We start from the raw sequence: 14,270 nt of genomic DNA on the forward strand, positions 1-14,270 counted from the left end.
TGGAGACCAAAAGGGATGGTAGGATGTTCCCAAATACATGCAATTAAGCAGAGCTGAGATAAAAAGCAAGACTGGCATCCATATTTCAGCCAGCTTTAGACTGAGCTGCAACAGGAGTCTGCATGTTACAAATGCAGACAGCAGAAGGAGAAGGTGAATGTACTAACTCCAGATGCTTCTAAAGCAGGCACTGAAAATGTGGCCTTAAATGACTCTACAAGAGCCCTCAGGAAACCTAGGGACACTCCTAACCCAGGCACAGACACTAGGGGGGCTCTCTTACTGAAGACCTTTCAGTCACTCCAGCATGTTCAGCCTGCTGATCCTTCTCGGTCTGCTGAGAAACACTTCTGAATGTGCCCAGGACCATCTCCAGTGTCTTGTTCTCCTGTTCAACTCAGCACCATCTCTCACCCTCTTGTTCTGTTCAACTCAGGACCATCTCCTACTCTCTTGTTGTATAGGGGGGAGTAACCCTGAACCTGACCCTAGGGGTCTTGGCCCCTCCCCAGGGGTGGGCCACACTCCAGGTGATGGTTAGCCCACTCCCCCCACTTCCTGTCCTATAAAACAGAGGAGCTTCCTGCTCCTCGTCCTCTCTTTTCCTCACTCCCTCTCGGCACACACACACACTGCATACCAGCACACCCCGTGGCAGCCACGAGGCAGAGACACCATCACACAGCTTGGGTTGTATCCATCCCTGTTTGTATTTTGCTGTGTTCCCTTCCTTATCCTTTGTAAACTTCCCTACTTCCAATACCTTTTCTAAGTTATTGTTAAACTTTTCCTTTTTTTACTTCCAAATCGAGTGAGATTGATTTATTTGGGTGTGCTTACCTCTCTCTCCCTATATCTACTCCCTATCTTTTGGGAAAAGGAGGGGGAAGAGGGGAGGGCACTCTATAAATTGTCATTGGGTCTATTAAATTTATTAGAGTCTCTGGGAACCTGCATTAGAACCCAAGACACTTGTCCTCTTGTTCAACTTACTGTGCTGCAGACAACGCTCAGAGCATCCTGGAAGTAGTCCCACACCTCCTGCAGCACGCAGGCATCCAGATCAGTCAGCCCCGCAGGCAAGGAGAGGTTGATCAAACTGTGCAGGCATTGGCTGGGCATGGGAACAGGACAGAGGTGACATCAAACACCCTTCACCAGCAGCTGCTTTGTGGTATCAGAGAACAGAGAAGGCACTGGTTGGAAGGGGCCTCTAAAGGGCATCTTGTCTTACCCCCCGGCAGTCAGCAGGGACGTCCCCAACCAGCTCAGGTTGCTCAGAGTCCCATCATGCCTGACCTTGAATGTCCCTAGGGAGGGGCCCCCACCAGCTCCCTGCCAGCAGCACCCTAACTTATGTCTGTATGTCAAACAGGGCAACCTGAGTGCTTCCCACACTCACAGCACACTTTTCCTGGTGCCAGATCTCCTTCACACAAAGGATGCGAAGAGAGAGCCAAGAGCACCAACTACTTCAGTGCTGCCACTGCTGGGCTCTAAAGTCACACATGAGTGAAAGTGACAGAGAGGAAAAATGATCCTCTTGTAACTTCAGCAGCCTCAGAACATCAGCAGCAATCTCACAGCTGCTGAAAACATCTGAAATGAAGCAGCTGCCCCTGCCAGGGCCACTGCAAGCAACTCCACAGGAGCTAAGAAACCCTGTATGGGAAAGGAGTGAGAAGGACACAGCCCAGGCTGGGGTGCACAGTCCTAAGGCACAGCTGTCAGAGAGCCAGGGACAGCAAAACTGGAGTCAGAGATTCACAGAATGGGTTGGGTTGGAAAGGACCTTAAAGCAGTACCAACCCCCTGCCATGGGCAGGGACACCTTCCATCAGCACAGGTTGCTCAAGGCCTCATCCAACCTGGTCTTGAACAGGGCAGGGACATCCACAGCCTCCCTGGGCAACCTGTGCCAGTGTCTCCCCACCCACACTGGAACGAATTTCAAACAAGAAATGCCCTGGAATCTGAACTCTGTGCTAAACAGAAGGCATCTGAGATTGTCCTCACGGCTACTGAGGTGGCAGAATGTCCTAGGCAGGCAGCTTCCTTAAACTGTGAAAAACCAGCCACAGAATGGCTTGGGTTGGAAGGGACCTCAGAGATCATCTACTCCAACCCCCCTGGCAGTTCCACCCCACTGCCATGAGCAGGGACACCTCTCAACTAGACCTCTTTGCTCAAGGCCTCACCCAACCTGGCCTTGAGCACCCCCAGGCAGGAGGCATCCACAGCTTCCCTGGGCAGCCTGTGCCAGAGTGTCTCCACCCTCAGACTGAAGAACTTCTTCCTCAGCTCCAGTCTCACCCTGCTCTGCCTCGGTTTCAAACCATTCCCCCTTGGCCTGTCTCTAGGCACCCTCAGCAAAAGGATTCCTGCAGGATCCCTTCAGCTCTGAGGTCCCCCTGGAGCCTTCTCTCCAGGCTGCACACCCCCTGTTTCCTCATCCTGTCCTCACAGCAGAGCTGCTCCAGCCCTGGCAGCATCTTTGTGCCCTCCTCTGGCCTCTCTCCAGCAGCTCTGTGGTCTCCTTGTGCTAGGGACAGCAGCACTGGAGGCAGGATTGGAGGTGAGGTCTGAGCAGAGCAGAGCCCAGGGGCAGAATCCCCTCTCCTGCCCTGCTGCCCACACTGCTCTGGCTGCAGCCAGCACTCAGCTGCCTGCTGGGCTGCAGGAGGGCACTGCTGGCTCCTGGGGAGCTGCTCATTGCAGGGTAACATCTGATATTGACACCTTCAGGAGAAACAGCCAGAGACCTCTTCTGGATCCAGTTCTCATCTTCCCTCCTCAATAGATTATTTATTGGAAGTGGAGTTGGTTCAGAGGAGATGCCAAGAGACAAAGGACAGCTTACACACCCACTAGCTGGGATGCTTGAGGGCACACTGGTTGGCCAGCAAGAATCAGAACCTTGTACAGCAGCTAAAATCCACTTTTTTTTCCCCAAACTGCAGGCTTCATTTCCTGCCAGCACTCCCAGTCAGAGGGTGTGACAAAGCTGTGTGTGACAGTGCTGACCTGAGCTTCACAGCATCAATGACACTCTGCTTCCTGTGCAGGTTCAGGGCAGCCTTGAGAGCTTTCTTACACAGCTCAGGGTACTGAGCTGGAGGCTCCATTGCCAGTGCTGAAAAGCAAATTAAACAGAGAAGAAAAATTACTGGAGGCAGCCTGTAGCCTCACTGAGCCCTAAAATAAACTGCAGCATGTTGCAGGTGCATTGTGATGAACAGCTGAAAAGAGATGTGCTTGCAGCCTGGACTAGTCCAAGCCAATGTTCCTGTGCTCTCTTCTCACTGTGTACACCATCAATGAGCTCTGCAAGGCAGCAGCACAGCCGAGACCTACACCACTGACAGCTGCTCTGATTGCTGCTTGCTTCTGCTGCAGTAACCCAAAACCACTGCGGGAGGTGTCTGAAATAAATACAAATACTGTGTTAGTCTCCTTGAGCACCAACACCTGGGTGGCAAACCAGGCAGGGTATCAGGATGGTGCCTCCAAGCCCAGATGCTCCCCCCTCAAGACAAGGCAGATAAGGAGATGTTTGTGCAACGCTCCAGAACCCCCTCCAAAGCTCTGCTGTGGTAGCTCTGAACTGTACTCTCCTTGCTGCCACCCTGCTCTGGGTTCTCAGCAGCCACGCCTGCAGCTTGTGCTGCAAGCAGCGCTCTGCACACAGGCCCCGCGCGGCGCTGCCCGCAGCGCACAGCCTCACGCTGCTCCGCGGCAGCAGGGGGCAGCCAGCTGAGGGCATTCCCTGGCCCTCTCCGGAGGCTGTAGACATTTCTCTGCGTACTCTTTTCCAGGCTCAGCCTGCACAGGTATCTCAGCAATGGAAGCCTGTTGCAGCGTCTGGCTCCTCACCCTTGTCATGCTGCATTTCCAATCTAATGGTGCTGGCACCCTAAGCATGCTTGCTTCAGGACATGCTGCACAGCACCTGCCAGCGCTGGGCACGCTGACGAGCAGGGGAGAGCTACAGCAGCTGGTCTGCAAGGCTTGAAGAGCTATCAAAGTAGAACTGCAGTCCTTACATGCAATGATTTCCAGCGTCTTGGCCTCTGCTTGTGGCTGGTCCCACAGTGGCTCCATGAGGTTGTGGAGTGCTGGATCGTTCAGTTTGGCTCTTGCCTCAAACTCGTAGAGCAGGAGCAATGTGTCTGTTGGGTCTTTGGCAAAGTCTCCTGCAGAAGAGACAGAACTGCTGTGTGCAGTGCTGGTCGTTCTCAGCCCACCTGGGCTACCAGCAGGGACACATTCTTGCTTCCAGAAGGCTACTCAGGCTCAGCAGCAGAGCAAGAGCAACTCTGAAGCAGTCTTGGACCGAAGCTTTAGATATCCAAAGCACAACTCCACCAACCCTTCCCCCACCCCACCAAAATCTGGGCTGTCTGTAATTGGCTGAATTGATGCAGCTCTCCTAGGCAAGATAACGGCTGCTGGAGGAGGCATTGTCATGGCTAAAAGAGGAACAGAAGGTCGCCAGCTCAGGGCAGCTTTGGAAAGTTCTGACCAGCTTCAAATTCTTCTACAGGAAAGCCCTCTGGAAGTCCTTAAGCACAGTAGGGTGGGAGAAGCACAACACTGCTGTGAAGGAGCAGACCCAGCAGAAATACCCAACAGTCCTTCACTCCCACAGACACCTTTGGGTTTACATCTGAAAGACATTCTCAGCTTCCTCCAGGGCAAGAGACTTGTTGACACAAACACACCTCCCAAGGAGAACCCCAGAGTGCCCCACGAACACCTGGCACTGTACTACATGACCACTGTACTACATGAAGCATCCTCCAGCTAGCAGGAAGCTCAGCACCACAGTCATCAGCCCACAGGTGGTCAGCATCTCCATGGCCAGATGGAGACTGGTGACAAGGGGTCCCCAGGGCTCTGCACTGGCACCAGTGCTGTGCAGTATCTTCACTGACACAGAAACTGAGGCACCTCAGCAGGTGTGCAGATGGCACCAAGCTGAGTGGTGCAGGTGGTAAAACTGAGGATGGGATGGAGCCATCCAGAGGGACCAGGGCAGGCTGCAGAGGTGGCCAAGGAGAGCCTCACGAGGCTCAACAAGGCACAGTGCAAGGTCCTGCCCCTGGGTCAGGGCAACCCTAGATAGCTGTGCAGGCTGGGGGGGATGAATGAGAGCAGCCCTGCAGAGAAGGCCTTGGGGGTGCTGGTGGGGGAGAAGCTGGGCAGGAGCCAGCAGTGGGCACTGGCAGAAGGCCAAGGGCAGCCTGGGCTGCATCCAAAGCAGTGTGGGCAGAGGTGGAGAGAGGGGATCCTGCCCCTCTGCTCTGCTCTGGGGAGACCTCAGCTGCAGGGCTGGGACCAGCTGTGGGACCTCAGCACAAGAGAGACCTGCACCTGCTGGAGAGGGTCCAGAGGAGGCCACCAAGGTGATCAGAGGCCTGGAGAACCTCTGCTGTGGGGACAGGCTGGGAGAGTTGGGGCTGTGCAGCCTGGAGAAGAGAAGGCTCCAGGGAGACCTCAGAGCTGCAGTTCAGTACCTGCAGGGGAACTGCAGGCAGGCTGGGGAGGGACTGCTCAGAAGGGGCTGTGGGGACAGGCTGAGGGCAATGGTTTGGCAGTGGAGCAGGGCAGAGTGAGGTTGGACACCAGGAGGGAGTTGTGCAGAGTGAGGGTGGGCAGAGCCTGGCACAGGCTGCCCAGAGCTGTGCTTGAGGCCCCATCCCTGCAGCCACTCAAGCTCAGCCTTCCTGTGCCCCTGTGCAGCCTGATCTAGCTGGAGGTGGGAGGTATCCCTACTACCTGCAGGGGGTTGGGCAAGATGCCCGTGGAGGGTCCCTTCCAGCCCAATGCCACCTGTGAAAGCATGCAAGGTCTTCTCTAAATGGACATGGAATGGTCAGAATGGGTTTGGCACTTGCAGGTATGGCAGCAGGACGTTCTGTGCTCTGAAATGTGCACTGTGGCAAAAGCATGGCAAAAGGATTAAAGCACTGCAAGAATGACTCCAGTGCAGAGCAAAACCTCAACACTTATAAAAGGGTGAAGCCCCTTCATGCTGAAGGGCTTTCACACTTGCCAGCAGGCAGCCAGTGGCAGGCCTGCAGTGACACACAGCACCCAGGTGGGTCTGACAGCTCCTCTAGCACACTGCTGTGAGGCTGCTGCAGTACTCCCCAGCCGAGGCAGCCAGCCCCCATGGCCTGGTTGTTCCAGGCGCTCAGTGAGTCAGTCTAGGAGCAAGAGGTGCTGAGCAGAGCCAGCTGGGGGCTTACCTGTCAGTTTCAGAACTTTCCATATCTCCTTGCATGCCTGGAGATGCTGAAGTGCCTGAGTGAAAAGCTCCATCTGTGCAAGAAGAGGTAATTAAAGGAGAAAGGAATGTGCATGTGCCAGCTCCAGCAGTCTCAGACATAGCTATACAACAAATCAAGAATCAGCCTAATTATCAGCTACAACAGCTACTGTGTTGAGTTTTCTCCCTCTCTCTTCAGAGATCTCCACAGTTGCAGTAGGCAGGGGTTGGTCTCTCCTCCCCAGTATCAGGTGAAAGGACAGGAAATGGCCAGGAATTGTGCCAGGGGAGGATTAGTTTGGAGATGAGGAGAAATGTCTTTGCTGCAGGAGTGGTCAGGGATTGGCACAGGCTGTCCAGGGAGGTGGTGGAGTCCCCATGCCTGGAGGTGTTCCAAAAACCTGGAGGTGGCCATAGTGGGGTTGGGTTGACATTAGAGGTCTTTTCCAACCCAAACAATTCTCTGATTCATAGAATCACCAAATCACAAAATGTTAGGAGTTGAAAAGGACCTCAAAAGATCGACTCCAACCTCCTGTCAGAGCAGAATCACCAGAGCAGGTCACACAGGAACACATCCAGAAGGTTTTAAAAGTCTCCAGAGGAGACTACACAACCTCTCTTGGCAGACTGCTCCAGGCCTCCAGCACCTTCAAAACCAAGAAGTTTCTCCTCATGGTGAAGTGGAACCCCCTGTGGTCCAGCATAAAGTCACTGCTCTTTGTCCTGCAACTGGGCACCTACACTCTGACACGCACCCCTCAGACATTTACAGACACTGCTCAGATCTGCTGCCAGCCTCCTCTGCAGGCTAACCAGCCCCAGGGCTCTCAGCCTTTCTTCACAGCAGTCATCCTTGTAGCATCTGTTGGACTCTCTCCAGCAGATCCCTGACCCTCTTGAACTGGGGAGCCCAAAACTGGACACAGTATTCCAGGGGTGGTCTCAGCAGGACAGAGCAGAGGGGCAGGACAGCACACTTAGACATGCTGGCCACACTCTCCTTGCTGCACCCCAGGACTCCCCAGCCAGGAGCAGCTAGCACAGCAATGCCCTACCTGTTCAGAGGGTGTGAGCTGCTCCCTCCCCATGTCCAGCTCAATGGCAGCTGCCATCACAAGGCAAGTCTTCTGAGCCATGAGGACAGCCTTGTCAGAAGGGCAAAACTGGGACAGCTGAGGCAAGAGGGAACAGGCAATGAAAACAGCAGCCCTAGGAAGCAGTCTGCCTGTGTACAACGAGTACTGTGCGGTGCTGAGCCGCGCCCAGCACCCGTGCTGCTGACACTGCACTTTCCTTAGACAACTACAGATGATTAAGTAACTGAAGTGTAGATCAGCAGTGGTGCCCCCACAAAACTGACAGCCTGGCAGCACTGCTGCCTGGGGACTTCACAGGGCTGCAATAATGCTGTAGCTTCATAGGAGCACAGAGTGGGTTGGGTTTGAAAGGACCTTAAAGACCATCCAGTGCCAAGCCCCTGCCATGGGCTGGGACACCTCTCACCAGCACAGGTTGCTCAAGGCCTCATCCAGCCTGGCCTTCAACACCTTCAGGTAGGGGGCAGCCACAGCCTCCCTGGGTAGACATTTCCAAATATGGAAAACTGTCAATGAATCTGTAAGACATCAGGAAAGATATGGCCTAGAGGAGAGCCATGAACGTGATCAAGGGGCTGGAGCACCTCTGCTGTGGGGACAGGCTGAGGAGCTGGCATTGTTAATTTGGAGAAAGCTCCAGGCAGACCTCAGGACCTAAAGGGGCTACAAGAAGGCTGCAGAGGGACTGTCTGCAAAGACCTGAAGGGACAGGCCGAGGGCAGTGGTTTGGGATTAGAGCAGAGCAGATTGAGATTGGATATGAGGAACAAATTCTACGCCAGGAGGCTGCTGGAACACTGCAACAGGCTGCCAGGGAGGTTGTTGAGGCCTCATCCCTGGAGATATTCAAGGTCAGGGTAGACAGAGCTCTTTGGCAATCTGTTCCAGCAGAGGATGTCCTGCTGACTGCAGGGGGGGTGGACTGGGTGACCTTTGGAGGTCACTTCCAACCCAAACCATTCCATGATTCTATGATCTTAAAACCACAGGCTGCAAAATCTGACAGCAGTGCTTAACACCTGGTGTTACAACTCAGTCCCATGATAACAGTGCTCCATCTCCAGAGCACACAAGCACATCCCCAAGAAGCTGCCTGGAACTATGGCTTTTTAAAGGCTTAAAGTGATGACAACATTCCTCAGTCAGAGACACAGTTGCCAACAGTACATACCTTGAAAGACAGCAGAAAAAAATCCCTCATGTGTTCAGGGCACCCCTTGGACTGCACAGCCAAGTTCCAAGCTAAGAAAGAAAAAAACAACAAAAGACTAGAATAAACCCTTCAGCATTCTGAGTGTGCCCATCAAAGCTGTGGGAAGAGGCAGTTCACACTGACACTTCAGCTCCTCAATCACCAGGAGCTCAGTGAACAAGAGCAACTCTGCTGCCAGGATATGTTAACACAGCTGATCCACACCCCAACATTTGGGCTTCCTTCCTGCACAACCAAACCTCCAGCCAGCCACATCCCTCACCCGTAACAGCATGAACTGGAAGAAATACTCTCTTCTGCTAGTAAACCCTATTACCAACACAAATTAAACAGGCTCAGCCTTGCTGTGTCCCTGTGCAGCCTGCTCTAGTTGGAGGTGTCCCTGCTGCCTGCAGGGAGTTGGACAAGATGCCCTCGGAGGGTCCCTTCCAGCCCAATGCAGTCTGTGAGTGTGTGAAGCCCCCAGAGCACTCGGATCCATTTAACCCCAGCGGGTTCAGGTGCATGGCAAATAACCACACAGCTCTGATGGCAGATCACAGAATGATGGGAGGGAAGTGACCTCAAAGATTACAGAGTTCCAAGCCCCCTCAGCACCCATGGGTGCACCCTGCTGGGGTACAGCTCGTCCAGATGATCTTCACCCAATCCTCAAATGAGGGAGAGTTTTCCTTCCTCCAGACTTCCTCTCTCCCCTCCAGAGACCGAGGGCCAGCCTGAGAGACAAAGAAAGCACTCAGGAACTCCCCCTTCTCTGTCTTCTCTGTCTCTTCTGTCTCCAGAGCACACATCCACCTCCTTCAGCAGCAGGCCCACACTTTCTCTGCCCTGCCCTTTCTTGCTGATGGACTTGAAGAAGCCTCTCTTGTTGTCTTTTGCATCCTTTGGCAGAGTTCATTTCAAGAGGGCCTACACTTTTCTCATTGCATCCTCACATCCTCACTCCTCCCAAGTGGCCAGTCTCTTTTTTCCCTATACTCTCCCACTGGAGATTTTCCAGAAGCTCCTTGCTAGCCCATGCAGGTCTCTTGCCTCTCACACTTGATTTCTTACACGAGGATGCACTACTGCTCATTTAGAGGAGGCAATGATTGGATATTAACCACCTCATTAAAATAATTATCCTATTTGCCTGATCTTAAATTTGACTGCCATAGCAGAGTTCTGATAGGAAAGGGCTGAGAGAAAAGGGTGAACTCTCAAGGGCTGTGTCATGGACGAATCAAACAATTTCTGCACTGGAGAGAATAATGGATTATTGTAAGGGTGACTGAGGCACTGGAGGCAAGGCTGAGAACCCTGGAGAGGAGAATGCTGAGAGGAGATCCGAGCAATGTCAAGAGTCGTGCACGTGGGAAGTGACAGCAGCAGGCAGCAGGACAGACTGGAGCTTGTCCTGCTGGAAAGCAGCTCCCTGGAGTAAGACCCTGGAGTGCTGACAGGCAGCAAGTTCTCCATGGCACAGCAATGTGCCCTAGTGGCCAAGAGTATCCTGGGGTGCATCAAAAGCGTGTCCAGCAGGGCAAGGGAGGTTCTTCTGCCCCTGCTGAGACCACCTCTGGATTACTGTGCCCAGTTTTGGGCTCCACAGTTCAAGAGGGACATGGATCTGCTGGAGAGAGTCCAACAGAGGCTATGAGGATGACTGCTATGAAGAAAGGCTGAGAGCCCTGGAGCTGTTTAGCCTGCAGAGGAGAAGGCTGAGAGGGGACCTGAGCAGTGTCTGTAAGTATCTGAAGTGTGTTTGTCAGGATGAAGGTGCCCAGTGACAGGACAAGGAACAATTACTTTGTGCTGGACCACAAGAAGTTCCACCTCTTTGTTTTGAGGCTGCTGGAGCCCTGGTATAGGCCACCCAGAGAGCCTGTGGAGTCTCCTTCTCTGGACACTTTCAAAACCCTCCTGGATGTGTTCCTATGTGCCCAGCCCTGTGTGCCCCTGCTCTGGCAGGGGAGGTTGGACTCAATGATCTCTGGAGGTCCCCTCCAAGCTCTACTGTTCCATGACTCCATGACTCTGTATCAGCTGTCCTATCAAATAGCCCTTGTGTGAATATTTGTCTTGATAACTAACTTAAAGCCTCAGCCACATGAGATAATTTCAGAGGACAGAAAACACAGCAGAAGAACTTCAGAACCAGTTAAGGCAGTAACTGTCAAGGGTTCCACGTTTTACAAATCTAGCTCAGCTTTAACCACTGCTTTTTTTCCTGGCACTCTGGCCAGGTGGAGGGGAGTTAGTTTAGATTTTGAGAGTGCAACCTACCAACTTTTCTAAACCAGTGAGCTTCCAGGATCCTCATGTCCCCTGTAAATTTCTCATCTGTGAAAGATGCAGCAAGTCTCTTGTGAGCTGCAGAAAAAACAGAGTTCAGAAAAACAAAAGCTCCTGAGCAGAACAAAACCATTTCCCAGGCTGCTAACTACAACACCAAAACTGCTGTGTAATTCCAGCTGAAGAGTTACCCTCACAGCTGACATTCAATGTGCCTTTAAAGGCTTATCAAATCCAACAGAAGGTGCCTCAAGCAGCAGCTGAGATACAATAAATAAGGCTGCTAACAAGGGCTGCCTCTTCAGTTTCCTGACACCAAAGCCCAAGGCAGGAGTTTTACAGAATTACAGCAGAAGTTTAGGGGTTCAGATTTAATGACAGCTTGGGGACCTTCCTCCAAGCCCACTTCCCTGAACTGAATTCTAGCCTACATTCTCTCCCCACAGTTGCAGTAGAAATGGCTATCACAGCAAAAGCTCTACAAGCTCAGTGGTCTTGTTCAAGACAGGAGGAGAGGGTTTAAAAAGCTTCAGTGAGAAGAAGTCTTCCTTCTGCTGGAGGAAGTCCCCTGCACAGCTCCTGTCCCTTCCACAATTCACACAGCTGGAAACAGCCAGGACAGCAACGGGCAGAGCTGCTGTGCGTTCAGTTTACAAACCCAAACTTCTTCCTTTTAGAGCAGCCCAACTACCACAAAACTTTGATCTTTCACTGCAAGGGTGGCAAGACTCTGGAATGGATTGTCCAGAGTGGATGCTCCCTTCCTGAAGCTGTTCAAGGCCAGGCTGGATTAGATGATCCCCGAGGTCTGTTGCAGCCTGGGCTGCTCCATGATGCTAAGTCTGTGACCCTGCCAGTGAAGTTACAGCAGGGGACCATCACTTGAGGCTGCCTTGGCTGTGGCTGGTACCCAAGTGTCTGCTGTCTGCATGCTCAGCCTTATGAAGCACTAAAGGGCCACTGCCTAGATGCAGCTGGCCTTCACTCAGAGAGAAGCTCTCAAGCAGAGGCTTTACTGGAACCAGTTTTTCCAACAGCAGCCTGCAAAGTTCCCACATCTAAAGCCTGTGGCACTGAGATCCAACTTCACAACACTGCTAAAACTCCACCTTCAATTTCCACTGGTTTCAGTGGAGAGTTGGGAACTTGAACTGAAATAAGGAGTCTAAACAAGTGGTTGGTAGGGACATAATCACACTGTAAAATGTACACCGATGGATGGAGTAGAGTTTAAATAAACCAGAAACATACCCAGGGTCAAGTAAGTCAGCATGGACTTCATTTCTTCCTTTCTACAGGGCAGGACAAAGAGAATTTTAGATGTTAGATTCTCCTTACAACAGACCACATCACTGATGCTGGGATACAACATCCATGGAATCATGGCTGCAATCATTCTTCCCCTGACAAACATCTCAGGTGTGAGAAACTTCCAGCATTTAAAGATGCAGGAGGAATATTCATAGATTCACAGAATGGGTTAGGTTGGAAGGGACCTTACAGCTCACCCAGTGCCAATGCCCTGCCATGAGCAGGGACACCTCCCTCTAGCCAGAGTTCCCCAAGGCCTCATCCAGTCTGGCCTTGAACAGGCAGGGGACATCCACAACCTCCCTGGGTAACCTGTACCAGTGTCTCCCTACCCTCGCTCTCAGCAATTTCTTCCTTCTCTGCACTCTCACTCTCCCAGCTCAAAGCCATTGGCCCTCATCCTGCCACTCCCAGCCCTTGTCAAAAGTCCTTCCCCAGCTGTCCTGGAGCCCCTTCAGGTACCAGAAGGCTGCTCTAGCTCTCCCTGGAGCCTTCTGTTCTCCATACTGAGAGACTGCAGAAGTTGTATTGATGTGCAGCAATGGAGGTGGCTGTAGAAGTACAGCAGGAGGTTTTCCCAGCTGCTGGGCTGCAGGCTAATCCTCAAACCCCACTCACACTGTGCTGTTTTCTTGACAGTCAAAATTCAGCAGTGCAGTTCTAAGCTACCACACCATGTGTCAAGTGGCCAATCTGCAGTAAGGGAGGTGCAGAACTTCAGAAAGACACATCCTAGTTACAAATTAGAGGCTGCTTAGCTCACACCCCTCATTAAAAATAGCTAACAGTCATTCCCATTAACAAAAGAGAAAGGCAAAGAGCAAGTAATTAAAAGGAAAGGCTGTACAAGTAGAAAAGATGTTCCTGTGTGATGTTCCTAAATGATTCCTGCATGATCCAGTACCTGAAAAGGTTCTACAAGAAAGTCAGGAAGGAACTTTTGACAAGGGCTGGGAGTGACTGGATGAGAGAGGATGGACTGGAGCTTGAGGAAGAGAGATTGAGACTGGAGATGAGAAGGAAATTCTTTAGAGTGAGGGTGGGGAGACACCAGAAGAGCTTTCCCAGAGAAGTCTGGAGGTATTTGAGGCCAGGTTGGATGAGGCCTTGAACAACCTGGGCTGCTGGGAGGTGTCCATGCTCATGGCAGGGGCATGAAACTGGATGATCTTGAAGGTCTCTTCCAACCCAATCCATTCTGTGAACCTGTGCTATTAGGTCAAGCTGGAAAGTCACCAGAATGGAATTTTTAGTAGCATAAAAACTAATCTCATGATTACTTTGCAAGAAAGTAAAGTCCAGCAAGCAAATGCCACACTCTGGGCACAACACACCCACCAGAAGAAAATTATTTGACAAATGGATTCACCTTTTCTCTTCATTTTCTGCCGCCAGCTTTGACAACACAAGACGAACCAAACACCTAGATGGGAGGAAAGAAGGCAGTGAGGACACAGGCACTAGCTTATTCCAGCAGTGTCCTTTCTTCTAATCTTCCAGAAAGGCCACTTCTCTTCTCTGTGCTGTCACCAGAACTCCAAGTGTCAAAGTGAGAGTAAGCTACTACTGCTGCTGTTACTTCCCATGCCATTGCCTCCCTCTGGCTAGCACTTTGTTAACCCCTATGGCAGCAAGGCAACAAATGCACTGTAACAAAGGCTTGAAGCCCACACTAGAATCAATAAATCTGCCCCACAAGATTTGTTTCTACAAGCACGATGGAATATCTCATTCAAAAGTCACCACTTCAGCAGAGGACCCAACCCTGCTGGTATTTTCACCAAGCAGGTCCTTGTGATCTCATGGGGGTTGCTGCTGATCATCTCTACTCTGCCCTGGTGAGACCCCATCTTGAGTACTGCCTTCAGTTTGGGGTTCCCCAGGTCAAGAGGGACAGGGATCTGATGGAGAGAGTCCAGCAGAGGGCTATGAGGATGATGAGGGGACTGGAGCACTGCCTGATGAGGAGAGGCTGAGGGCCCTGGGGCTGCTTAGTCTGGTGAGAAGACTGAGAGCAGATTTAATAAATGTTTGTAACTCTCTGAGGGCTGGAGGTCAGGAGGGGGGGGACAGGCTCTGCTCACTGCTCCCTGGGATAGGA

At 52.1% G+C, this 14,270-nt stretch overlaps 1 protein-coding gene across 12 annotated transcripts in view; it reads right to left on the reverse strand.

Annotated features, from left to right (window-relative positions):
• TEX11 (testis expressed 11) overlaps window positions 1-14,270 on the reverse strand; it is a 47,944-nt gene that overhangs the window by 3,336 nt on the left and 30,338 nt on the right. For 6 of the 12 annotated variants that reach the window (XM_064159690.1, XM_064159692.1, XM_064159695.1 and 3 more), the window contains 9 exons: window positions 13,539-13,592; window positions 12,110-12,150; window positions 10,850-10,936; window positions 8,543-8,613; window positions 7,330-7,446; window positions 6,252-6,324; window positions 4,044-4,193; window positions 3,025-3,133; window positions 994-1,114 (listed from right to left, as the gene is read on the reverse strand). In XM_064159690.1, coding sequence (XP_064015760.1) covers window positions 994-1,114; window positions 3,025-3,133; window positions 4,044-4,193; window positions 6,252-6,324; window positions 7,330-7,446; window positions 8,543-8,613; window positions 10,850-10,936; window positions 12,110-12,150; window positions 13,539-13,592 — 823 coding nt within the window. Of the gene's footprint in view, window positions 1-993; window positions 1,165-3,024; window positions 3,134-4,043; window positions 4,194-6,251; window positions 6,325-7,329; window positions 7,447-8,542; window positions 8,614-10,849; window positions 10,937-12,109; window positions 12,151-13,538; window positions 13,593-14,270 lie in introns of those variants that run through there. The other 6 variants (XM_064159689.1, XM_064159697.1, XM_064159698.1 and 3 more) reach the window with 6 other exon arrangements.

Source organism: Pogoniulus pusillus, chromosome 19 (assembly GCF_015220805.1).
Source record: "Pogoniulus pusillus isolate bPogPus1 chromosome 19, bPogPus1.pri, whole genome shotgun sequence".
NCBI classification, from domain to species: Eukaryota; Metazoa; Chordata; class Aves; order Piciformes; family Lybiidae; genus Pogoniulus; species Pogoniulus pusillus.